Source organism: Dermacentor silvarum, chromosome 2 (assembly GCF_013339745.2).
Source record: "Dermacentor silvarum isolate Dsil-2018 chromosome 2, BIME_Dsil_1.4, whole genome shotgun sequence".
In the NCBI taxonomy this organism is placed as follows: Eukaryota; Metazoa; Arthropoda; class Arachnida; order Ixodida; family Ixodidae; genus Dermacentor; species Dermacentor silvarum.
Window position 1 is genome coordinate 175,734,432 of NC_051155.1, and position 25,771 is coordinate 175,760,202.

At 47.1% G+C, this 25,771-nt stretch overlaps 1 protein-coding gene across 2 annotated transcripts in view; it reads right to left on the bottom strand.

Moving 5' to 3' along the window:
* The window catches only part of LOC119442189 (putative sodium-dependent excitatory amino acid transporter glt-6), a 120,128-nt gene that overhangs the window by 5,103 nt on the left and 89,254 nt on the right, over positions 1-25,771 (bottom strand). Inside the window, exons 1-8 of one of the 2 annotated variants that reach the window (XM_037706960.2) lie at positions 25,573-25,678; positions 16,224-16,494; positions 14,460-14,670; positions 6,545-6,587; positions 4,353-4,455; positions 3,616-3,742; positions 2,234-2,467; positions 229-423 (exon numbers count right to left, since the gene is read on the bottom strand). In XM_037706960.2, the coding sequence (XP_037562888.1) occupies positions 229-423; positions 2,234-2,467; positions 3,616-3,742; positions 4,353-4,455; positions 6,545-6,587; positions 14,460-14,670; positions 16,224-16,494; positions 25,573-25,638 (1,250 nt within the window). In that variant the 5' untranslated portion in view covers positions 25,639-25,678. Of the gene's footprint in view, positions 1-228; positions 424-2,233; positions 2,468-3,615; positions 3,743-4,352; positions 4,456-6,544; positions 6,588-14,459; positions 14,671-16,223; positions 16,495-25,572; positions 25,679-25,771 lie in introns of those variants that run through there. The other variant, XM_037706959.2, reaches the window with a different exon arrangement.

Genomic DNA, 25,771 nt, shown 5'->3' on the forward strand with positions numbered 1-25,771 from the left:
GAAGTACATAGACATTATCTTCGAGCAAATCTTTCAATAAACTTTTTTTGTCGCTTTTGAATGTGTGCAACAGAAAGACGTAAAGTGAGTGACTGGTGACGTGCGACTTCATGCTTAGGAAGAGGATACGAAAAGGCCTAAAGGTATAAAACTTGATGCGGCATATGAAGTGTAGAAAATAGGAATAATCATTCGCGCATGGCTATCGACTTCACCGCACACACTTACACAATGGCAAAGTAATCTCCCGACGTAAGGGCAATGTCGTTGAGCTGGGCGATGAAGATGCTGCACACTGTGATGAAGACCGCTGTACCATTCATGTTCACGGTGACGCCAATTGGCACCACGAACCGTGTGACGCGTTTGTCGATTCCACAGTTTTCTTCCAGGCAGTTGAGCGTCAGCGGCATGACGGGAGCACTGCGCATGCATGGCAGACATGAGCATTGCAACGATATGATGTTTCATATTTACTAAGGTGCATTATAAAGTGGCAAACGTGTAACAAACGTGCAAATAATTAAGGGTGTACACCATCTTCCAAAACTGTTGAGAGATGTTCAAGGTATACACTATAGTACGCAGATTTCTGCGAACGTAATAGACTGCAAATTCGATTTTACAAAATCTAATTTCACGAGTTTGTCGATGTTCCGAACAAATTTTCTGTCCTCGCCCATAAGCCATAGCGTTCACAATGTGCACGCTTTCTCAATTCTACGAAGTAAACTTTTCTGTCATACGTAACTGTACGAAGAGCGCCTACGAGAAGAGGCAGAAAAAAAAGAAGTCACAATAGGCTTGTGCAATCTTGCATAATCACAGACCGATTTCAAGCGAAGCTGTTTTTTTCGAGCAATTCCATTGAGAATTTCGATTGCCTGTAAATAAAACACGCTTTAGAACGTGACCCACATATGAATCATGACGTCGACTTCGTCTCGTGTAGATTTAGACTCGGCGTCACAATTCTTTCTCTCGGGACACCGGGAAAACACATGCTTAAAATGCTTGTACAACATCGTGATTAACCCACGTGTACCCATGAAACTTTCCAAGAAAATCAGACATAATGTGTCATCTCCCCCTCCCACATTTCTAGGCAATATGAAGTCGAGCGGCACGTTTATTCGCCAGATGGCTACTCCTAAGATTGCGTACGTACGAGACGCTTGCAGTTGGGATAATGTTTCACATCTGCCGCCTCGGTCGCGAGTGACGCTGGCTAACACGCTAGGGCCCAGATATAGCACAAGTACACAAATACCGCATCAAAATGGACGGAAGGGACCGCCGCCGCCGTTGATCAATAGGCTGAGAATCGTACGCGTAATCCGGAGGTTGTCAGTCCGACTCCCTACCGCTGGCTTGTTTTATTGCGATAGCAATTATATGGACACTTCCACCGGATTTCTGCCGTCGGCGTCGCCGTCGCCGTGAGGTTCCGTATAGATAAAATCTTCGCCGCGCGCCGTATGCCGGAGCGGAAGCGTGCGGGGACGCACGCTGTCACGGAGAGCGAACGCACTCAATCTTCCACGCGCAAGCGAGCGCCGGAGAGAGCGGGGGGGGGGGGGGGGGGGCGCACTTCTACTCTGCCAACAACCGCGCTCGTCGCTCGCTCGCACCGTCTCTTCTCTTCACACGGCTCTGACCTTTATGCGCCGTGCATTCGCCGCTCAGTTTCCGTTGAAGCGATAGACCGCACGTACCTTCGCCCGCTGCGGCGTATATGCGCTTGCTGCCAGCGTTTTGACAGTCGTTGTCTGCAGTCATTCAGTGTGATCTATTCATGTTTGTTTGTGCGCGCTCACACCACAGTTAGTAATAGTCAGGCCACATTTTCCAACGCACGCTACACATGCAATGCTGCCCGGATCGGCAGTGCAGCGCTACAGGTGTGTCTCTTCGCACGCGCTGCCCACGGGCAGCGCTTCTCATCAACACCACCGTTTCACACGCGCTTTCTCGTGGTCATCGAGTCTCTCTTCATGTCGGTCTACTTGCGCCGCAGCACACCTGCTTACTTAATCAGCTCATGTTTACTACAATTCATATTGCTACCAAAGCCGCTCACCTTACTTCGTATGACATTGCTGTGTTGCTATCGCATTCATTGCTTCGCCCTTAGGGCGAAACTGTGAAATTTTTTTGCTTGCATTTCCTCTTGCTTATATATACACCCCGTCGTTGCATCGATTTCGAAATGGCATACGCGCTGTGCACGTACCTGGCCGCTGTGACGAAGGCGCACACACCGACGTACGCGAGCTTCCCGAGGAACCGGAACGGGTTCTTTCGCGTCACCACGAAGTACAGCAGGCACTCGACTACGAACAGCTCGACGGCGAGGCCCGACAGCACGGTGGCGACGAGCAACGCCATCTGCTGGAAGAGTGTCGCGATGCTCGCCACGGACAGTATGCGGGAGCACAACAGGCTCATCACCCCGACGGGAGTCAGCCTGCACAATGCAGGACAAAAAAAAAAAAAAAAAAAGTGAATTTTATTAAGTAATTTGTGTTAGTGCATAGATAAGTACAATGAGCTTTCGGGGTGGTAGATATAGCGCGTATAGAGCGCTAGAAGAGTCGCTCGCTTGTCTTTTGGTTTAGAAGGCATTTGACAGAATGCGCTAAGCGAGTGCTAAGCCAGCTCAGGTCTTGTTTTGAGAAAACGCTGCTGAGACTGGTTGGCCTGTGGCTTCCGAGATTTGGTTGCGCGCCTGCCAGATTTTGGATGCTGTGGTTGACGTATAGAGTTTGCAACAAAAAAGCATTGTAGAGAAATGTGACCCTAGAATTAACGAGAGCTACAAGCCCAGCGGTTCCATCAGCATGGAAATGGTAGGTAGTACATTGATTTGCCTAGAGTTCGTCCTTCTGGCTTCGAACCATTACGCGACTTTGCAATTGGATCATTTTCAGAAAACTATTGCATTATAAATGCAACAATTCGCTATGACTGTATATGCATGGGCGTAGATGCTCGCTGCTTTCATGCGTATAATAATGATTACTTTAAAATTTAGGTCAATAAAGGCAGATAAAGCGTAAGCGAAAGGAGCAAGAACGTCCGAAGCAACAAGCACAAATATTACACAAATCCCTGTACTGTCCATCATTCCGATGTTAGATAAAATACCGGAACGCCAGAGTTTCCTCTAGTATCATTACCAGAAAGCTCTATGTGCCGGCGATCTTTAACGGGGCAACCAAAAAGCCTGTTGCAGAGGAACCGTGTTATTTGTGCTACGGTAACAGCATTCTTCGCTCCTTTGGGTAAGAGTTTGCCTTCCTAACACCGCGTCAAAAGATGACCGGCGGTTACTTAAAGTGAGTACAAGAAACTCATTCCCAGATTGACGTGTCGGCTGTACAAGCGCACGCTCCGCTGATTAAATGAGTCTTCGGGAAAGGGGGTCGTGGCTTCGTCTATACTCTCCTGTAATGGGCATCAGAACGGAAGCAAGTTGTCTGTGCTGACACGGTACCATGCATGGTGATGCCACGGTTAGACGTGTTTTTTCTGTAGTTTCAGAAAAGAAATTGTTGAAGCTCAGTGTAGTTTTCTTTTTCTTTTGGAACCGCATAACAAAGGCGTGTAACATACCACATGACTAGGTAGACAATTTTCATGATGGCTGCATCCAGGGCCGCGAAGAACTGCTTCAGAATTTCAACGGGTTGTCCGAGTGTGCCGAGCGCGCCCCCAAACACGACGCAGAAGACTATCAGGCCTGGAAAGCACGAGATGGGGAAACATCGGACGCGGCTGTTTTTAGATGCTTCGAAGAAAACATTGAAAACGAACAGTTACGCAGTGAAAAAAAGAAAAGAAAAAGAGAGCATGGTGATGTTGCTAGAGATTGTAATGAATATTCACGTAACCCTAGCTCACAATTCCGACATGTGCCAGACCAGTAGCTATATAGGCGCAAGGACATTGAGAAGCAATTCAGACCAAATGACACCAAGGTGACATTACAAGGAAAAGCTGAAGTCCATGATTACTGTACCTGCCAAATACGTCTCACTGCACGTTTAACACGGATTTATTTGGTATTATGAGGTGATTTCCAACTAATTCTCAAGTAGCGCATACGTAGTGGGCTTGTATACCGTTAAAGGATGAACAATTGCGAGAAGTACAAGAAACTTGTTGGAGCCATTCAGACGGGTGAGGCCATACTTCACTTTAGAAATTAACATGGAAAGTACAAATATAGTTTTAAATGAGCCCAGATAAAAGAATAAGCATCTTTGCAATATTGAAAATGTCCCGGGTAGCTATGATGTACCAAAGGGCGTTCTAATGTCATTCATTCTAAACGATATGTGCCCGCTCACCCAAAGAGTTGGTGCCAGTTCTTCGTGACCAGTTTCTCTTAAGAATCTCTTTCGGAGGCTCTCCTCTAACGGAGAGGTTTTTCTTCTCGTACGACGTGTAACCCTAGCGAGGAAGAGAGACAAGAATAAAATAGTGATGCAAATTTGTAACAGCAGCTGGCAAAAATTACTCAAATACGTATCGTCATCTCAGTAGCAGGAAGTGATTGTTTATTAAACTATATAAGGGGAATAGAAAGAAAGAAAATTGCTGCTGGCCGCAATGTAACTGCCTAGATCGAACGGCTTACACTCTTATTTTTGGTCCATTCCTATACTAAAGGCGCTACGGTGTTGTGATTTTTGGAATCTTTGCATGATGAATATTAGAGGCCAGCATTGCTTATTTTCTAGTTTTCTTATCTCTAGGTTCTAATGTTCTAAGATTATTGCACACACGACGTTCCTGATAACTAAGGAGGAACGCGATAAGACAAAGTCGCGATCACCTTAACTAATAGTTAGAGGGAATCTCCCCTCACGTATCTTCGTCTCGAGCAGCTGAGTGGCCGCGGCATTTCGGCACTCCCTTAATTATCCCATAATTGTTGCAACAATAAAAAAATTCAGCTAAGAAGAGATCTTAAACTTGTCATCCTTAATTTCTGAATGATACCCGCGTGATCCATGCGCTTCGGTGACACCGAGATTTTCGATAATCACGAAATAACTCGGTAAATCAGGCTTTACAGAAAGGACAAGAATCGCAAGAAAGATGGGTGTTGGAAGAGCACTTTATTTTTTTTTTTCAGCGAGGTTTCGAATTAGAAATTATGCGGGGCTCAGCTATCGCAAACACCGGAGACCAGCGGAGCTGGGGAAAGCCTAGTAATGTAGTGGAAAACCACACACTTAGGTTCCTGACGCTCAGGATTTCTTCGCGATGTTCTGCGTAATATGGTAAAATTCAACCAGCCACGTTCACGAGCCTCCGGATCTTCATTTCTTCGCCAACGCGAACTCTCGTCTTCCCTCAATCTAAACTTGGAATGATCTCTTCTGCGACGCTTGGTTTCAGGCTCCCTAGCTCTCGCTTCAATCTTTCGGAAGCGACGAGTGTCCAGTTCTCTGGTCGAAACCTGCCGAGCCGCCGCCAGAGGCATCGGCTGTAGTCACGGACACCGGGCGCGTTCGGCGTCGGCAGCAGCTTCACGCGTCCCACTACCACCTGCCTCACTCCTCCTCTCCACCTCGCATCCGCTATGCTGCGCGACGCTATTTTATTGCGATAGCGATTATATGGACACTTCAACCGGATTTCTGCCGTCGCCGTCGCCGTGAGGTTCCGCATAAAGTCCAAGGGCGATAAAATCGTCGCCGCGCGCCGTATGCGCGAGTGAAAGCGCGCGGGGGACGCGCGCTAACACGGAGAGTAAACGCACGGCGGAAAGCAAACGCGACCGTCGCGCGAAAGGTCGTGGGGGTATGGGAGGGAGGGAAGCGAGGCGACGCTGTGCTGCGGCACGAAATGCGTATCTTGCAACCGGGCGCAAGGGGAACTGGCCACTCCATCTCCCACGCGAAAGCAAGAAAGCGGGAAGGCAGCGCGGGAGGGAGGGGGGGGGGAGATTCTACTCTGCCAACAACTTCGCTTGTAGTTTTCGCGGCTGTGGCGGTCGCCCCCACCGTCTTTTATCTCCACACGGCTCTGAACTTTGTATGCGCTGTGCATTCGCCGCTCAGTTTCCGTTGAAGCGATAGACCGCACGAACCTTCGCCCGCTGAGGCAGTTGCGCTTGCTGCCAGCGTTTTGACAGTCGTTGTCTGCGGTCATTCAGTGTGATCTATTAATGTTTGCTTGTGCGCGCTGACACCACGCTTGTTAATTCAGTTAGTAAGCGAAGCGTCCACGTTTATGCAGCCGATAAAACTACTATCTCTACTCCGAATAGCTATCTACTAATTTGCTATCGCAATTGATACTTCGCTTTTCGGGTGAAACTGCGACATTTTTTTATACTCTGCTTTCACTCTCTCGCTTTCTCAGGTCTATCTCCCCTAGCTCGGCGAAGCTGCGGACGACGGAATGATCATTATAGCGAGGTTCTAACAGCTCCGCCGTAAATGAACACACTTAGCTCGCTTCGCCGACCTAGAAGCGGCTTCAAGTATATGGTACCATTATTTGGAATAAGAAGGCCGCAAGCGCTCACCTGTTCAACGCAGGCTTCTACCAGGTTTTCTGGAAATGCGTTACTGAAAAAAAGTAAGTAATTACATGCTGACATCATTACGTTCAGTCTGAATAGCAACAAGAAAGGAGAGCCATGTGACGCAATCGAAATATATTTATGAGAAAAACAAAAGCTGTAAATGAGAACGAAAGGCCAGTTTTCTGGATGTAATGGCGGCTTCAGTCAGCCTGTAAACTAGCCGTTTAAGTTCATTGCTCAAATAGATAATGAAATGGGTATATCTACATTCAACTCGACCACAAGTGGCTGAAAAGTTATTTGGAAAATATGCATTTACTATATATGGAACCACTTGATGTAATAACATTTCTCTACTGCTTCCATGATTCGTTTATGGGGAGGATATGAATGCTTAAATATGTATCGATACGCGTATGCTTCCGAGCCTATAGTGGCCTTAGAGTTTCGCAGCTTTCAAGTTACATGCTTTTGTTTACAGCGCATATTTATGTTGGTTCGCCCGATGTGTGACACATATAATAAGGATAGTGACTTCATTACTTCGCTTTCGCCGGCCATGCGCTTCTGACGTGACCTGCAGTCTCGGTAGCATCTCAGCTGAAGACCTGTGGTAGTCTGAAGTCCAGAAACATCGCCTGTATGGACCTTTTTGACGGCGATCACATGGAGCGGCCATGTTTGATCACGTGCTGAAGACATTGACCAGTTGCCTCAGCTGTCTCCGCTGCATCCGTGTTTGCAATGGATGCACATGAAGCACCGGTGCAGCTCAGAAAACCTCTCTTTCGGCAGATACCGTAGACAGTGACTGGTTGGACGACACGATACTTTGACCATAACTTCAGAGGACATGTAAGCGCTTTTTGAGCTCATTCGTCTTGTACAAACGGTGCGATCAGCGTATGCTGTGCTTGGTACTGGATGCGGGGCTATAAATGTATTCCAAGCTGCCCGACTTTGGCTAATTATCTTCACGGAGTGGAAGGGCCGAAGAATTTTTTATTTGACAATCGCCTTGAAGTAGCGGCTTGTCATGTTTCTGACACAGTAGCTTTCCTCAGTATGGTCGCTACCTCATTATTTTCCTCATAATCGTTCGTGGGTGTGATTATTTGTGATAGTTTTGTTATTATGCGCACAATTAAGGTTTGGAACGTAGATGTTCTGTACATTGTGACCGCTTAATTGTAGCAAATGCATATTATCGCTAGTCACTCGTTTACTCTTTCAACCATCACAAAACATCCAGCTTCGAACATTCATGTGCTGTCGGTGTACTCGTCATCCATGCTTCTGCGCATTGATTCCATTCAATTATGATTGATACGTAGGCGACAGTGTGTGTGTGTGTGTGTGTTGGGATGGATGCGTAGATAAAGTGTGAGAAGCTTACTATGCTGGGAAACTGCGCTACTCTCCTTGCTACTGTGTAACGAGCGGTACGCACTCTTGCCGATGCTCCGGGGTTGAATTAATTTCTCTAGTGGCTAGCCATACAATGATGGCGGATGAGAAAATTTTTTTTATGCTCGAGGAAAACCATGCATCGCGAAGGGCCGGCAACACAGGCCGTCCTTCTGTTGCGGCATGAACCGTGAACTTGGCCACACACTTTCATTACCTTGCTTAATATGCGAGTCACTATTTTTGCCGTCAATTGCTGCACACTTCTTCCCTGTTTATATGAGGCCATAAGTGAATGTGAGCGTTGCGTGTGACAGCAACATTGCTAGCGCTTGGCATTGCTACTTGCACAGTTGGTTGGTGGTAGATGTAGAGGTACATGTAGATCCTTCGAATTTAGTGGCACTTGGCTGGCGGAAAGCACAAATTTTGGCACCTCTTCTTCGTTTGATAACCTCGCGGAAGCGACGGACGTTCTATTTCCTGCTGTCGGAATGATCTCTTATCACCGCAAGGAAGAAAGCGCTCGAGAACAGTTGGCTAAGTACAGACTCCCGTGTAGGCTATTATGGTGACTAGAAGGGGGGGGGGGGGGAGGGGGGGGGGCATGGCGACGGGCGTCACGTGGCCCTGAGTGTACCAGTATAATTCATGCCTCTTTATTGGACAGGAACAAGCACGACACTAAAATAGATGAGTTGCAATCTGAGGGCCAGCCTATTACGTGTCCGTATGACATTGCCCATACATTTATCGAGTTTTTTTATTGATAATTCCTCGAATCAAAGCAACACATTTCTTAGGTAATCTAATCGTTGTGCCTAATCTTCCTTCCTCTTCCCTTCATCTGCCCGATGAAGAAATCGCTACCATCATCACACAGCTTAACCTAACCAATACCGGCCTTGACAATATTCACCCAGCAAATATAAAACTAGTCGTATGTATCAACGTTTACCCTCTTTCCCACAATACAAATATAATGTTCAAGACAGGCGTATTTCCAGATGAATTAAAAAAAGCGGAATAATCCCAATTCACACACACACACACAAAAAAGGAAACCGCACGCTCATTTCGGACTATCGCCCCATTTCTATCTTACCTTACTTTAGCAAGGTATTTGAAAAATATATAGAAAAGCGTTTAATTGAATACCTATCTAAATTTGAGTTGCTATCAACCCGTCAATTTGGATTCCACCCAGGTTTTTCAACTAACCTAGCACTGCTCTCGTTTGCGGACCACATTACATTGGCTATCGACTCAGGCTTACATGCCGGTGGTGCACTGTTCATTGACCTCACTAAAGCCTTTGATTCCATCAGTAATAAAATTCGTGCAACTTAATTAATCCCTTTAGGAATTGTTGGACCAGCACTAGCCCTCATAAAAAGTTACTTATCAGACATACGACAAACTGCTTATATGTATTTCTCGAGGTTATGGAGGTTATGTCTAACTTCAAATTTACGACAAGAGGTGTACCTGAAGGCTCTATACTTGGAACGCTTCTATTATGATCTACATTAACGATGTCGCTAACTCCATAATTGGACCTTTTTTCTATGCAGATGACACAATAGTAGCAGTACATTCAGTTACAAAGTTTAGTAATGACCCCAAGAACTTCGACAGAAGTTGCGAACCATTCCATCTCCAATCCATCTAAAACTAAATTTATGTAGTTTAGATGGATTACCAATCTATCTAAAACTACATTTATGACATTCAACTGTACCTCTAAAAGCTCAACCTACTCTCCAGCCATTAATTTTAATCCCTTAAACTATATGCTCTTAAGCAATGTTGCTTCCTAGGCGTTATTTTAGACTCCAACTTGAAATATTCGAAACGTATTTTGCACCTAAAGCAAACAAAAAGAATTCAACCTTGCACTCGGCCTCGCAACGCTTCAAACAGAGAAGCTGAGCGATTGTAGCCCAGCATTTTCCGGAAGTGCGTGCGAACTTTTCATCTTATTACTCATGATGATGATGATTTATTTTCGCGCGTCTCGGATTTACGGCCGTCACTGCGCGTTGCATAGCGCAGCTTGCAACACTGACACCGCGTTACAATGCCGACAACGCGTTCCAGCAGACCCGCTCCGCGAATGCGTCTCTCTATCTCTCTCTCGCTGTCATTTTTTTTATCTCTCTCCCGAGCATAGCGCGCAAAACCTCTTCTTTACTTCGCAGAGCACGAGCGTGTGAACACGCCAGCTGTGGACGAAGACGACGACGCTCGAACGCAATCATTAATCTTCACTTTCACCTTTTCAGTTAGTCTGACTGCTCGCTCGCATGCTAATCTAGTTAGTGCGACATCTGCCTTCTTTTTTGTCTTTTACTTGATTCTTGGCCTATCCCCCTTAGTGGGTGCGAGCCATGACAGAGGTACATCATCATCATCATCATCATCATCATCATCATCATCATCATCATCATCATCTGGTTCGCATAAATGCATGCTCTGCAAGCGTGGCTGTATAGCCTAGTGGCGCTTCTGCCACACATGCCATTAGGCTACAAGCGCCTGCAGCAAAGACGGGTCTTTATGTAGATGTGTGATTCCCTCTCTCTGTGTTTAGGAAACCTGTAAAAAAAAAGTCCAGTGGTTAAGACGCTTGCCTTGGGACCATGGATACGCGGGTTCGAATCCCTGCTCGGCAAGAAAGTTCATTTTCTTTTGTTTCATTTCTTGATGGTTTCTTGATACGAAACACAAACCACAAGTTACGGCTGGCTTAAACAGCTTCGCTGTTAAAAAAATGGCCTACGGGATAAGAATCCTAACAAAAGCGCGACGATACTTCTAGAAAGCATTTCCGCGTTTTACATCTATTTGAATACACAGGCGGCATCGGAGTTGGCCTTGAGCTAAAGCTTGCTCGCCGCGCGAGTAGCCGCTGCTGGCACGATCTGCGGCGACCAATGCTTCTAGCATTGCAGAGATTGCATGAAAATACTGCCGATAGCAGTGCAGCCGAAGCTGAAAAAGACCAAGGAATTGGTCGCCTCGATGACAACACTCGACCTGCACTTTAGGGGCGCTCGCTGCCACCTGAAACGAGTGGGAGCGGCGATACATCTGCGAACCGAATAGGTGAAGTTGCATGAATACTGCACTTCACGTCGTTCACATGCTGGCTGAACGGCTCCGTTGTATGACTCTTTGTCGAACGCGTCTGCAGATACAGGTTTGATAAGACAAGACATGCGCTGTCATGTGAGCAGCGCGATTCAGCTATATGTCCGGCTGTGCGGCCGCCGCTGTTAGCTGTGGCAAGGTTTTGCAAGGTTCAGCGCGATGAAGTTTTTGTAGCGGCGTACTCTGCTCGTTTGCTTGCCATACAGTCGGACTATGCAGTACCTGCTTTATGTGCTAAATGCTAAATGTGAAGGTCATGGTAACATGCATATGGCCAGCGTGGAGCCCAGTCCGAACGTCTGGTACCGAGGCATCGAAAAGCGACGCTTTGCTTCGTCCGTGTTTTCAACCGACGCTGTCTGGACAAGAATCAAGCTTTGCCCGTGCCTTTGCCTTCGTCGAAGTCATATTGCGCTGTCCATAACCACAAGGTGGCCAGTTAATCACGACCATTGTGTTCTTGTGCTGACAGAACTACGCGCTCAAACACCAGAAATGAGTGTTTTCTTTCCTAAAGGAAGAAAGGAAATGAAGAGGATGGATGATGCAGTTCCAGGTAAAAATTGCGAAGCAACGCGGAGTTAAAGGTTCAATAGAGTATTTGGTATATACTGCTTTGTTCTCCGTTTATTGATTACACTTAGCGCCAAACATATTACTATAAACCGCGTCCGCGGGGACCGCGCTTGCGTGGCGCCACCGAGCCTTTAGTGAATGCTTACGTCATTGAGAAGCGCGCACAAACCTCGCCTTTGACTGAACGCGTGAGCAATGACAGCGCTTTATCGCGTCTTCGACGGTACCGGTGAGCAGCCTGCCAAGGTAAATACATCTGGTAGCGAAGCTTCCATAGAAGCCCATACGTTCAAAACATGGTTGCTTACCGGCGGTTCATGGGGCTTAGCGCCATCTGTGTGAGGAGGGAACACTTCCGGCGGAAAAAAAATTATTTGACGTCATATCCGTTAAAAAAAGAAGTGACGTCATTTTGGTCTCATAGGCGCGAAATTTGTATTCGGAGGCCTGCCATTAGAGCTGTATATTCAAATGCCCCGCCATTTGACTTCATGGGCGTTCCGAATTTTCAGCGCGAAAAGCGATGCCGAAAAAGATCAGCCTTAATTACGGGTGTCGAAATCGCATCGCTGCACAGAACATACTTTCTTTGGAGGCCGACGAACACTTTGGGAGTAGATTGCGTAGAGTGCTCGTCCTTTCGTCGGACGCCAAGCCCGTCGGCCAGCGCTGTTGCACGACAACAACTAAAGTAAATAAGTATCTGACGGTCGCAACTCGCTACTTTTGACTGCGCAGGTTAAGAAACAATAAACCTACCCGCGTCACCTAATTCAGACAAGCGTCGACATGCAACACTACACATGTGAGGGGGGCGTATTGTAACAGGTGAACTTTACGAGCGCGCCTTTCCACGCACTCCAAGAGTTGCATGGCATGGCGCTCTCACGGTGGGCCCTGAAAAAAGGTATTTATTCATAATGATATAGCAAAATAGAGTTGTATCCTTTCTCGCCATGCGTATATAAAATGAATTAGGAATTTTATTTTCGTTGAATGAATCTAACTCCGTCTCGCTTTAATTTAAAAATGTTTTTTTCTTTCCCAGTGTTTATTCCCTCCAAACATAGTCGCGCTTCAATCGCTTCTCCCATAACCACCCTTGTTGATGTCGGTGACAATTGGTTCTGAACCGCTTTTCGCCCGAAGCTTCGCGACCTATGTGGATCGACCTTGAGCCTGCCATGTTCATAACAGCCGTAAGCCCAACGACTGAGACTGTCGGAATAACTAACTTTCATCGCTCCGATTATATACCACCCTCAAAAACATTGCTTCAAGGGCGCTGCCGTCATAGCACAAGCTATGCGGCTCGCAGCGGCTAGCTCTTCGTCCTGCGATACACTTTCAATCTAAGTTACGACTGTCACCGTAAAACTAGGAAAGTGTGGTGCTATAGAGGTATGGTTGTAATTTTGTTCAAAGCTATGAGGGTGCTATCCATTCTTACGGCTTTATATATTTACAGGCAGGACGTACTAAACGAATATAATTATGTCGTATTTCGTAGATGCTTTCCATTTTCCATTTTCTTTTTACTATTGATAATTTGCTCGTGTGGCAGCGTTAACACCATGTACGGCCACGCCAATATGACAGATAATAGTAAATGAATAAAACCGAAAGAAGAAGAATCGTTACAAAATATGACCCAGGAGTGGATCTCGGTTCGTGTTGACACTGTCGCTTCGTCCTCGTTGTGCCATTGTCATCGGACGCCTGTTTTAGGTGGCACTTGAGGACTGTTTCGAAGTATCCACGTAAAATATTTGTTATATTGACCGTTCATGTGTTTGGAAGTCAAATCCCCGCGAATGCTTTAATATAGCGAACGAATTCAGCACGAACCTCGAGTTTGGTAGGCTTTCTCCAACTGATGCAGTCATAAGCAATTTCTTTTGTCAATTGCTACCACTGTGTAAGAGTTAATCCAAAGGAGCGACAACGCAAGCCAACCGGAAATAGACTGAAGCAACGCACTTATAATACTCAATAATCAACACATTATTAAGAAGTCCTTTATGCCTTACTTTACCTTTTATTTTTCATTTTTGGTTTTGATAAATAGGTGTGGCAGCGTGAGTATTCGAAGCCTTAAATACGAATCGAGTAGTTCTTGCTATTTGATTCGTATTCGGATGGACAATCCATTATGCGAAGTTGTCTGATATCTGTTTTCGTTCAAATGTGAGGGATAATTTTTTTAACAAATGTGAGGGATAACACAGTTTTACAATCTCCCCACGCTTGGATCCCTTTAAACGATGTGCGGTGCTGTAGTTTTACACTTTGGTATTTCAACGTCTGGCGACGTGCTCTTCTCATGTTTCATTGATGTCATTGTCGTAGTACACCAGATACGATCCCCTTTCAGTTGTTTCTCAATCCCAAGCTTCTCAGTTGACCAGAACTTCAGTTGTTAACTGCTGAGATCACTTAGCTTAGACCGCGTTTGCTGAGACCGCTTATAGTTGACCGGAAGCCCAATGCGAACCGTATTACATAAATGAAATATTTAAAATTAACCTCCTCCCCTCCCTCTTTTTTTTTTACCCAGCAGACATGGCGAAATATTAAAATTTCACTTTAGTTAAAAATGAGACAATGTTCGGTGTACGATTTGCTATCCGGAAGTTCGTTTTTTATCGAATATTTGATTCAATTCGGTGGTTGCATGTGCTATTGCCACACCCCTGTAAGTAGGGAAACGTAAAAAAAAAGAACACGAAGAGAAGCCATGTGAGACGGAGAGAGCTCCGAAGCTGGAGAGGGTGCTCACCGGACGAGATCCAAGAACGTGTCCAGTATCTGCGGCTCACCCCGGATCTCGTCTTCGACATCGATGCCCGACTTGAGCTCGGGACTTCCCGGGTGAATCGTTGTCACAAATACCAGTCCAATGAGCGAAGCGACCAAGCTGGTACTGATGAAGATGGAAAACGTGAGCAGAGCCATCTTGCCTTTCGCCTTGCCGCTCAGATTGGCACTGCCTGTAAAAAGAGGAGTCTAAACTGCCTGTTCTCGGGGGAAAAGCGGGTTGAATACACTTTCTGCACAGAAATAGGTGCCGTGAGGGCGACAGGGAAAAATAACTGCTGCGTGGAGGAAGCTCTCAAAGAAATAATTTGTTTTTATCACTTGAATGACCTTTGAGATGGCCAAAGTTTTGTATAGTACTCCACCTCGTTCCATAGGACTGCATCGCAATCTATGGAAGTAACTTTCAGCTCTGTGAATTCAGCACAGCGCGACCTTCCTTTGCTCAGACTTTAACCACGATAGTACTCTTCGTATTCAGTTGGGTGTTTTTCGTCTCGTGACATTCGCTTGTGCAACTAGCTTAATATAGAAACCTAACCTATAACCTAACTTAACCTTACCTAAAAGCCACACAACCTGTCCCGATTTTCGTTGCATTCCACAAACTTGAAGCAAAAACAGCGCAAAAGAGACGAGGAGGAAAAGAAGACAGGTACAAAAGACGGGCACCAACTTCCAACTAAATTTTCTTTGAAGAAACAAGGTTTGTATGCATGAAAATGTAAAAACATACATTCGTCCTCGTCTCTTTTGCGCGGTTTTTTCTTCAAGTATGTTGCACCAACTCACCCACATCAAGCTGCTGCTGCTTCAGATTCCACAAAGGCCGTCTTTATACAAGCAATAGCCTCTCTGCCAATTGTAGACGAATGTCCAGGTGACGAATGAGAAAAGGCCTGATGTATATACCATATATAACAACTGAGTACTTTACACATAAAGTAGACAGACCTCCCCCCGAGGCCCCATTACAAAGTAGTGTCCGCCACGAATCGCTATTCTGTCTAGAAAAACTGAAAGCCCTTTTGGCCCAGCATCATGGCAGAATATGTATTGGTGCCTCGACGTATGTACGTTAACAAAAAATAAAAAATAAATATGCAGCGGTAGATTTTTTGTACCCAAGCTCTCTATTACCTGAGGAATGTTGAATAATAATGTTTAGCCAATTTTCAATGCTCTTTTACGTTTTCTGTATCCGTCCAAACTTTTGTATAAACACATCACAACCCACCCGCTCTTTCGGCCCCCCTCCAACGTTCATGTCTTACCTTACTCCGAGCACGTACAACTTCCTCCCTGCACACTTGTGCCACCGTGTGCCTGCAGAGGACGTTGTGCTTAAAGAGAGAGCGGGCCGCGTAGGGCCCTTACGCCCGCACTGTTTACTGCCGGCATGTGCACACTTGTCGAGCCTTACAAACGGAACGCTCTCGCCTCTTGCACGCTGGCGTCCGCTACGGTATCAAGCGTATAACGCCATGATCACTGGATACGCAGCAACAGATACCGCAAAACACTACTTGAATTAATAAGGAAGCCACGCCTTATATCACACATATCACACATACCAGACATTATGTCACACATATCACACATATCAGGCATTATGTCTTAAGGCAATCATCAATGTAAAGAAAGAAATAATTTCTGAGATTTCTTGGAATTCGCTTAAGCGACGTTTGACCGTTAGTAGAATGTTCGACATCTGTGTAAAAGTCACCTGTGATGATGCTGGCGATCATCATGGGGAGCACAAGCATGCGCAAGCACCGCATGAACACCTCGCCAGGCATCCCGAGCAGCACGATGGTGGACTCGCTGGGGCTCGCGTGGCGCAGACCGATGCCCAGCACCACGCCGGCAACGACTCCTGCTAGCGTTAAGAGCAGGAATAAGTGCTCCTTGGCGAACTTGCGCAACCTCGCCACTACAGGCTCTGCCTGCACTTCTATGCTGGCCGCGATGCATTCTCCCATTTTCATTTTTTCGCTCTGGAGCACATGAAAAAGACAAGAAAGACAAAACCTGTAACACGTGGGTAGGTAGATAGCTTGTATGTATATTATGCTATAACTCTCGCTGTAGCCGTTGCACGTAGCTCTGCGGTTACTTTATTTATAAGGCACAATTTTCAAAAATGTATGAACTGCGGGTGCACTCACTGCTTCAAGTGTAAAAATGCAAGCAGCACGTGGCAGCGAGATAATTGCTCAGCTCTTTTTTGTCAGGCCCTTTGCCAAAGGCAAAGCCCCGGTGAAGAAACCAGCGGCGTCAATTTCCGCATTCCAGCCTGGCATGGCGCGCGTTTCTGTGCGTTCGCACGTACCAGCGCGACATGCATTTCAGAGGCCATGCGCAGGCTTCGCGGCGGTGGCTCTCGATGGCGCTGAGTGTTCTTAGGGGAGCGTGAAAGAGAAGTCCCGCAGCAGCACACGCATAATACATAACTCGTTTAGACGGCGGCAATACGTTGTGTTGATATATTTATGCAATGTTGACGCATTACCGTCGACAGTCACTCTGCCGTAATTTCTTTGCATAAGTAACTAACTGCGCAAAACGAAACATTCGTGCCGTTACGACTTACGTCAACTGAATTGCTGCGTTCCAAAGTTGAGGTTTCAAGAAAAGGTCATAATTTGATTCGCTTCATGTGTGACAGTGTGCCGCTCGCACTGTGGTAATGCAGAATGGCATAAACATTCACGGCCTGTGTTATTACTCAGAACTGTGATTCCTATCTTCCATTTTTATGTTTCAATCTCCTCCTTTCTAAAGAGTAGGCAGGCGTTGTGCCCCTTCCGGTGGCAACACTCCATTTGCTAGTAGGTACAGCGTTCGAGCGCTGGCGCCACGCTGCGCCGCTCGCGCGTACCGCGTTTCTAGGTGGTTTCTTTCGCCAAGGGCGCTCGAACGCAATCATATGGCTCGCATGAATGCAACCTTTCGAAGCGTGGCTGTATGGCTGAGTGGCTACGGCGCTCGCCTTGGGATCATGCGTTCGCTGGTTCGAATCCCGCCCGCGCTAGAACTTTTTTAACACGAAAGTGTTTTATGCCGGGGTCCACCAAGACTTCACTGACGTATTTCCGTCACGGAAATACGTCAGCTTACAATGTACACGAACATAATACAAAGAAAGAAACCAGAAGAAAAAGTTCCACAAACATGGAAAATTTGGAAATCGAACCCACGACCTCTCGGTCCGCGACGATAGATCGCCGAGCGTTTAACCCATTGCGCCACAAACGCTTTTTTTTTTCTTTATTGCCGGAACTTTCACTTTGTGGACACCAATTTCAACAGTTCTTGCCAAAAAACAAAATACATAATCATACATATACACATACTTTCACAGTTGCATGCATCCATGTTGTGCGGTCAGCCAAATTTTTGCTGCCATGTCATGTCAGGTTTAAAATTCTTTTAAAGTTGCGAGGGGCTCAATCCTCGTCAGCCAATCCGGGGGGCATTCCTGATCTTTAATTACATCGATGAACTTGGAAACATCCTCCCGGAAAAGTTGTCGCGCAGGCCTTCGGTCAGGCTCACAATAAAAACCTGCCATTCGAGCCCGCCATAAACAGTGGAGGCCCATTAGCATAATGAGATCCAAAGGCAGTCCGTCCTCATTTTCTACAGTTAAAAATCTAATACCTAATGAATTTAAGGGCAATTCTTTCTGTAGTGTTCTTTGAAGAACGTCCCAAAAATAAACCCCTTCCCAACAATGCAAAAAAACGTGATCGATTGTTTCCAGTTGTTTACATATAAGGCAGTTTGCTCCCCAAGGTAAATAAAAACCCTTTTCTTGTAAAAAGCCCCGTACTGGCAAAGTCCCGGTATGTAATTTAAAGAAAAAGGATTTTGTACCTGGCTGCACCTGCATTTTTTTAACACGCTTTAAAACGTCATGTCCCTGTCCTCCACTGTTTATGGCTCTATACATGGGAACCGGTATGATCATGTCAAGTGTATCCCTGTATAATTTCTTCCGTGACACCGAAAAAAGGTAATCATTAGAAAAACGTACGGATAGAAAACGGACACTTTCAACTACTTCCCTTAGGTACCCTCGAAGAGAACCAGGCATACTTGAATTGCTTACCACATAAGCCGGCAGATGCTTGCTCAGTCGCAACTGACACATGGTGCGCAGAAAGGGGTCGCGCACGTCTCGAAAGAATGTAAACCTGTTCACTAGCTGTTTAACGAAAAGATGGGACAGGCCTAGGCCCCCGTCTTTGACTCGCTTAAACAAGTTCATTCGGCTACATCTCTCCCATTCTGATGCCCAAATGAACACAGCAAAAACTCTGTGGATTTTTTGCACATTTCTACGAGATCAGTATAAAACTTGCATGACGTACCATATCTTGCTTATTAAAAACAAGTTGCATACAGTGGCTTTCGCAAACATTGACAGATGAGTGCCTTTCCAATTAGTTGTTTTTTCCTTGATTCGCTTAGCTTCTTCAAGCCAGTAGTCCTCATTACGACGGTAATGTTCGAGTGGTACGCCCAAGTATTTAGCTGGCGATTTAATCCATCTAATGTTGGCGAATGTTTCCGGTGTTGACTGCCATTCACCATGCCAAAAACCCAGACACTTACTCCAATTTGCTGTGCTCCCTGTTGTGTTTCCAAAATGTTTAACAATGGTGGTTACTTCTGTAATGCTTTCTTTCGACGTACAGCACACTGCTACATCATCTGCATATGCTAAGAGTTTCACTTCGGCTTCCATAAGTTTGAAGCCCCTTATGCTACTGTTCTGAATGATTGCCAAACAAAAGCTTTCTAGATAAATGGCAAACAAAAGCGGGCTCAGTGGACATCCCTGGCGAACGGAACGCTCTATTTTAATGGGGGCCCCCAGTGTCTTATTAATAATCAGCCGTGTTGAGCAGTTCCGGTACGCCAGAGCTACCCCATCAGTGATGATTGATCCTACATTCACATGTTCAAGAACTAACAACAAAATATCATGCGGGACAAAATCAAAAGCCTTTTCTAAATCTATCTGCATAATGGCAACAACATACTGATAATCGTCACAACATTCCAGAATGCTTCTCATCGTGTGTATATTTGTGGCGATAGTGCGTCCCTTTATACCACAAGTCTGGTGTGGTCCAACAAGATCCTTAATGACCGACTGTAGTCGACCTGCAAGAACTTTCATTAAAACTTTGTAATCCGTGTTGGTTAACGAAATGGGCCTGTATGATGTGACCAGTCTCAGCATTGCTTTTTGGTCTGTCTTAGGAATAAGGACGGTGTGTGCTTCCGAGAATGATGGTGGTAATGCGTTGTTCGCAAATGCCACGTCAAACACCGCTTTCAACAAAGGCACCAACTCGTTCTTGAACATTTTATAAAAAGCTGCACTAAGGCCATCCGGACCTGGCGACTTATTAGGACTCAGGTTATCTATAGCGTTTTCAATTTCCGCAAGGGTAATGGGTGCTTCTAGAAGCGACTTCGTTTCAGCTGATAGTTGGGGCATACGTGACAGATAGTTTTCCTTGTACCCTTTGATATCCACCGGCTTGTAGGCAAAGAGCCGCTGGTAATATCGGTTAAAAGCACATGTGATGCTCTCTCGGTCACTCAGTTCTTGGTCATTCTCTTCAATAACGTCTATTTCGTTGCGGCGTGCATGCGTCTTCTCGATACTTAGCGCGCGTTTCGTGGGCGTTTCACCCACGGCCCATGCTTCTGCTCTGGCTCGAACGAGCGCGCCGCGATAGCGGTGCTCCTCGAATTGCTCTAGCTGTTGTTTTATCTTGATTAGGTCATCTTTAAACAGACCAGGCTGTTTGTTTTCCAGCGCAATTATTTTCTGCAATGTTGCTTTCAATGCACTCTCTCTCATCTTTTCGCGGTATTTTAACACGCTGCTTCTTTCAATTGCTTTTATTTTAAATCTTTGTTTTAGTAGTTCCCAGTCTACACCTATGTTATTGTTACCATCCAGTTTAACATCGCGTATTGCTTCCGACACAAAATTTATAAAAGACTCGTCCCGTAAGAGCATTACGTTAAGTTTCCATAGGTCCCAGTTAAAACTATTACTTCTTTTTTTAAAGCCCACATCGCATTTGACTAAGCAATGGTCCGAGAAAGAAACAGGTAATACATTGTAAATGTTACATGTAGGTATAATTTGAAGGGACACGTAAATCCTGTCTAGGCGAGCATGACTAGAGCCCTGAAAATGTGTGTACTGCACCTCGCGTTCCCCTTCGAGACATTCGGCAACGTCGACAATTTCATGCTCCTGTATCAGTTCTTTCAAAAATTCGGCGCTCTTATCGTTCGATCCAATTTTTGTCGTTCTGTCCCTCTCACTCAGTACACAATTGAAATCCCCTAGCAAAACCAGTTGTTTCGTAACGTTTAAATGTTTCTTAATTTCTGAAAAGAAACTGACGCGGTCGTTAACCGCGTTTGGCGCATACGCACAAACGACCCGCCAGTCACGCTGGCCCAGCGAAAAATCACATGACACGACCCTACCCGACACACAGGAAAAATAATTTTGTATCACAAGGCCCTGTAATTTTTTAACAAAAATAATGCAGCCAGCAGATGTTCCAACGGCATGACTAACCATAACAAAATACTTAGACGTGAAACGAAGCACCATGCCTCCAGTTTCCTCCTCCCCTGCCACTTTAGTTTCTTGTACTGCCAACACGTCTAGATCCTGGTCTACCAAGAGTCGATAGACCTGACTCTGCTTTTTCTTGGCGGCCAGTCCTCGCACATTAAGTGTGGCGAACCTCAAAGGCTGGTTGGAAGCCATCGTTCACTAACAGTGTTAGAGGTGAACCCGAGGCATGGTGCTTACCTTTAACGTCTAGCACATAGCTAGACGTCACCGTGCTTGCCCGGTTGCCCGGTGTCGTTTTGTTGCGACGCCGGTTTGTCCCCGATCTGCCTCTCTGTCGCGACGTTGGACATTGGCTTGTAGCGAGAACGTCTACCCAGGGGAGCCTTTGCGGGCGGTCCGTCCGTCTTGCTTGCCTCGTTGGTACCATTGAGGTCTTCTTACTTTTCCAGCGGTCGCTTGACGGCCGCACCAGCAACCGGCGTTTGGGTGGCCCCGAACGCTGTGTGGTCTTGGCAGGCGGTCGGAACGCCGACCACAGCAACTTGAGGAAGATAGTCCTCTTTCGCGACTTCTTTTTCATCCGTTGCCGGTGTCGTTGATTTAGTCGCGGGTTTAGGCGTCACATGTTCTTCCTCCGCGTCAAGTGCCACTGTGGGGGTCACCTCTTGTAGGTTCGCCGCGTCTCCTGTGCCCTTGGCCGCGTCTTCGGCCTCAACCACGTCCATGGTTTGCTCTGCTGCCTTATCACTCTCAGCCTGGCCAACTGCTGCGGCGTAAGACCGCTCACACTTGGCGTCAGTATGCCCGAAACGTTTGCAGAGTGAGCATCGGGGCACTTTGCAGTCGCGACGTACGTGGCCGTTTCCTTTGCAGCGCAAGCACTGCATCGGCCGTCCAGGGGCAACTACAAGAGCCAGCTCACCGGCGACCCGGATCTGATGAGGCAGGTCATCCACGGTGACACCGCTTTTGAAGTTCAACAACACAGACCTCGTCGTGGATCCTTTGTCACTGACGCCTTCGACGCGCCAGCGCTCCCGGCTCACCTCTAGCACCTTGCCAAAGGCCGCGAACGCTGTCTTCACATCCTCGTCCTCGACGCCATGAAGTAGCCAGTGGAGCCGCAGCTTCACCGTCCGGTCCTGGGGATCGATGATGAGGCAGCGACGCCCCTTCACCTGAAGCTCCTTGATGGCCTGTAGCCTCATTGTTGCATCAGCACCGCACATAGTGACCGCCCAGACATGATTTATCTGGTACGCTCCCAGTGCGACGACTTCAGGCAGCAGTCCGGTAGGGCGCAGCGCATCACGAAAATCCTCCACCTTATAGGGCCTTGCTCGGATGTCGCCGTGTAAAAACACGGTGTTTAAAGCGACACGACTCGTAGGCAACTGCGGCAAAACAACCTGATAATCGCTATCGTCGTTCTCGTTGAGCCTGTTTCCGCGGGTAACACCCGCCAAAGCCGCTCCGAGGGAGCACATGATTCTAGCGTCCGACGCACACGAGAGCCGACGAAAGAATTGCGCCACAAACGCATTTGCAGAGAGCTACACAGACGCGCCTTATATATCTAACACTCCTCCGTGTACCCGCGCTCTTGCTCGGGGCGGTGCCGCCGCCTACGAGCAGAAAAGAGAAGTACTGCATTATGACACTAACGCGCACCGACAGTGAACGCTTCGGTGGTCTCAGCACTACGACGCCTCGATGCCAGCATTCGAAGGGACGCTGGCATCAAGAAGCACTACCAACGCCACCTAGGTGGCGTTCACCGTACTCAGCACAGCGGAGCGTGGCCTCCGCAATTAGCTCTGAAAATGTTTCTGAAGTTGATCGCGGAGGCTGCAATTACGACGCGCTGTACGCGCTGATTTGACTCGGTGACGATTCAGTTACGTGCTATGTCTTGCGCGTTGTATTAGTGTGTCAGTTACGTGCTTCGTCTTTCGCGTTGTGCTAGCGTGTGCAGCGTAGTGCAGCTTCCATATGCACGACGGTTGCTCATGGTCATCGACGTTGGTAGTCGTGATGGAGGAGACGTGCCACCAGGCGTCAGCGTGGGTGCATCAACGCCTAAGGGCGCTTTAGCCACAAAACACCAATAGACATTATATATCAATGTGCAATAAACATTACACTACTTCTGTGAAGACACGTTTCACTTTCGTGTTCTATACCGATTCCTATATAAGAGGGATCAACCACATTTTTTCTTAATATCACGTTTTTCTTTTAGGGGCGAAGCTCCTTATAGCGGCACCCGTTCGTCGTCGTCGTCGTAGTAGTAGTGTGTAACCAGTCTGAGAAAAAATGTGGTTGATCCCTCTTATATAGGAATCGGTATAGAACACGAAAGTGAAACGTGTCTTCACAGAAGTAGTGTAATGTTTATTGCACATTGATATATAATGTCTATTGGTGTTTTGTGGCTAAAGCGCCCTTAGGCGTTGATGCACCCACGCTGACGCCTGGTGGCACGTCTCCTCCATCACGACTACCAACGTCGATGACCATGAGCAACCGTCGTGCATATGGAAGCTGCACTACGCTGCACACGCTAGCACAACGCGAAAGACGAAGCACGTAACTGACACACTAATACAACGCGCAAGACAAAGCACGTAACTGAATCGTCACCGAGTCAAATCAGCGCGTACAGCGCGTCGTAATTGCAGCCTCCGCGATCAACTTCAGAAACATTTTCAGAGCTAATTGCGGAGGCCACGCTCCGCTGTGCTGAGTACGGTGAACGCCACCTAGGTGGCGTTGGTAGTGCTTCTTGATGCCAGCGTCCCTTCGAATGCTGGCATCGAGGCGTCGTAGTGCTGAGACCACCGAAGCGTTCACTGTCGGTGCGCGTTAGTGTCATAATGCAGTACTTCTCTTTTCTGCTCGTAGGCGGCGGCACCGCCCCGAGCAAGAGCGCGGGTACACGGAGGAGTGTTAGATATATAAGGCGCGTCTGTGTAGCTCTCTGCAAATGCGTTTGTGGCGCAATGGGTTAAACGCTCGGTGATCTATCGTCGCGGACCGAGAGGTCGTGGGTTCGATTTCCAAATTTTCCATGTTTGTGGAACTTTTTCTTCTGGTTTCTTTCTTTGTATTATGTTCGTGTACATTGTAAGCTGACGTATTTCCGTGACGGAAATACGTCAGTGAAGTCTTGGTGGACCCCGGCATAAAACACTTTCGTGTTAAAATGAGAAAAAAAAAATTCGAAGTTGTGTCCGTAGCGCAGAATCGAACCAGGGACCCCTCGCTTCCGATCGCGCGGCGTTAGCCCACTACGCCACGAAGCGGACATGGACACACGCACCACGATGGCAATAAATACCCAACATTAACGAAAGGCCGCGTTTCTAGCGCGTTTCTAACGCGTTTGTGCTAGCGCGTTACGGCCCGTGTAATAAGCTGGTGTAAGACGCTGTGGCCTCTCCGCCTTACCTTCAACGCGTTTCGAACGCGCTGCCCAAAGCGGTGGCAAGTCAAGTTCAAGTCGAGGAGCGTTTATGAATACGGGGGGGGGGGGGGTATACTCTCTCAGCAGTCATGTGATGGCGTCGGCAAACGCGGTGCACGTTCCGGCATGTGTAAATGGCTGCGTAAGATGCTGTGGCCGCTCCCCCTTACTAGAGAGTACTGCACGTTTCTAACGCGTTTGTGCTAGCGTCCCCTTAAGCGGGAGATCCGAGGATTCCCTCCGGAGCTTCGCCCACTCATCATCATTCACCCCGTGGATATGCTGTGATTTTTTTCTTTTTTTCCTCTCTGTTTGCCAGCGTGGTCGTTTGAACCCCGGTGCCACGGCTGCTGCCGTGGCACCGGGCGCCGACGCGAAGCGGCGGTCGTTGGGGTGTTGCGGAGCGCAGCGTAGCAACACCCCAAATAAAAAAAACACTGCTCCAGTCAGGTAGACTGCTCCCTCCCTGATAGTGAGATTATATTTGGATCATCAAAACAGTGATGCGTTTATAATACCACCGATCCCAAGAGCAGGCTAGTCACCACCAGCCCAGCGTATTCTCCGTCAACGCCTCCTCCGTTCCAACGGCGGCGGCTACAAACATGGTACGCGCGAGTGGCGCAGCATGGCGCCAGCGGTCAAACGCTGTACCTACTAGCAATTGGAAATACGCCTTCCGGTGGCAGTTGTCAGCCTGCTCCTCGCTTTCCCTTTCCTGTAAAATGTATATATGTTTTCAAATCAAATAATAATCATAATAATAATCGACCTGAGAGTCATGATGAAAGCCTAGATGCTAGGCGAGTGACAAAGAGCAGCATCTAGGCGAAGAGACATCTAGACAAAGAGCGCATCTGCAATAAAAAGCACTTTGTATTCCGGCATTCATTGTAAGTAATTGACTTAAGATAGTTAAGAACAAGGCAAAGAAGAGAGAAAGGTAGCAACTGTGGCATTAAAAAATGAAGATGCTAAACTCACTCGGTCACTGGGCTTCGACAGACCGCTGAAAGATATGGCATTGGTGGAAGCACTGGCATGGTCCATGTCTCCGGCGATCAGATGATTGCTGCTGGCCACTTACTTTCAAGGGCTGAAAAAAACTAAACGTAGGTCGCACAGTTCAAAGCAAGCACGAACTTGGACTTCGCACGTAATCGCAGGGCGCTTCCGTCTAGGA